We start from the raw sequence: 705 nt of genomic DNA, 5'->3' as shown, positions 1-705 counted from the left end.
TGTGGACGTGCTCTGTGTGACTGCCAGCATCGAGACCTTGTGCGTCATTGCCATCGACCGCTACCTGGCCATCACCTCGCCTTTCCGCTACCAGAGCCTCATGACCAAGGGTCGAGCCAAGGGCATCATCTGCACCGTCTGGGCCATCTCTGCCCTCGTCTCCTTCTTGCCCATCATGATGCATTGGTGGCGGGACGAGGACCCCCAGGCACTGGAGTGCTACCAGGACCCAGGCTGCTGCGATTTTGTCACCAACAGGGCTTACGCCATCGCCTCATCCATAATTTCTTTCTACATCCCCCTCCTCATCATGATCTTTGTGTACCTGCGTGTGTACAGAGAGGCCAAGGAGCAGATTCGCAAGATCGATAGGTGCGAGGGCCGGTTCTACAGCAGCCAGGAGCAGCCGCAGCCTACCCTGCCCCCTCACCCTCACCACCAGCCCATCCTCAGCAACAGCCGAGGCAGCAGGCGGAAGACCTCCCGCACCATGGCCATGAAGGAGCAGAAAGCCCTCAAGACTCTGGGCATCATCATGGGGGTGTTCACCCTCTGCTGGCTCCCTTTCTTCCTGGTGAACATCGTCAACGTCTTCAACAGGGACCTGGTGCCAGACTGGCTCTTCGTTTTCTTCAACTGGCTGGGCTATGCCAACTCCGCTTTCAACCCCATCATCTACTGCCGCAGCCCCGACTTCCGTAAGGC

The 705-nt window shown here is 58.6% G+C and overlaps 1 protein-coding gene across 1 annotated transcript in view; it reads left to right on the top strand.

Moving 5' to 3' along the window:
* Positions 1–4: 4 nt before the first annotated feature.
* ADRB1 (adrenoceptor beta 1) overlaps positions 5–705 on the top strand; it is a gene marked incomplete at its 5' end in the record, with an annotated part of 4,291 nt that continues 3,590 nt past the window's right edge. The window contains 1 exon segment of the mRNA XM_010141057.1: positions 5–705. Coding sequence (XP_010139359.1) covers positions 5–705 — 701 coding nt within the window.

This window comes from Buceros rhinoceros, unplaced genomic scaffold, assembly GCF_000710305.1.
Source record: "Buceros rhinoceros silvestris isolate BGI_N320 unplaced genomic scaffold, ASM71030v1 scaffold13588, whole genome shotgun sequence".
Classification (NCBI taxonomy): domain Eukaryota; kingdom Metazoa; phylum Chordata; class Aves; order Bucerotiformes; family Bucerotidae; genus Buceros; species Buceros rhinoceros.
Note: the sequence above shows the minus strand (reverse complement) of the source record. Positions and strands in the feature narration are given on the sequence as shown.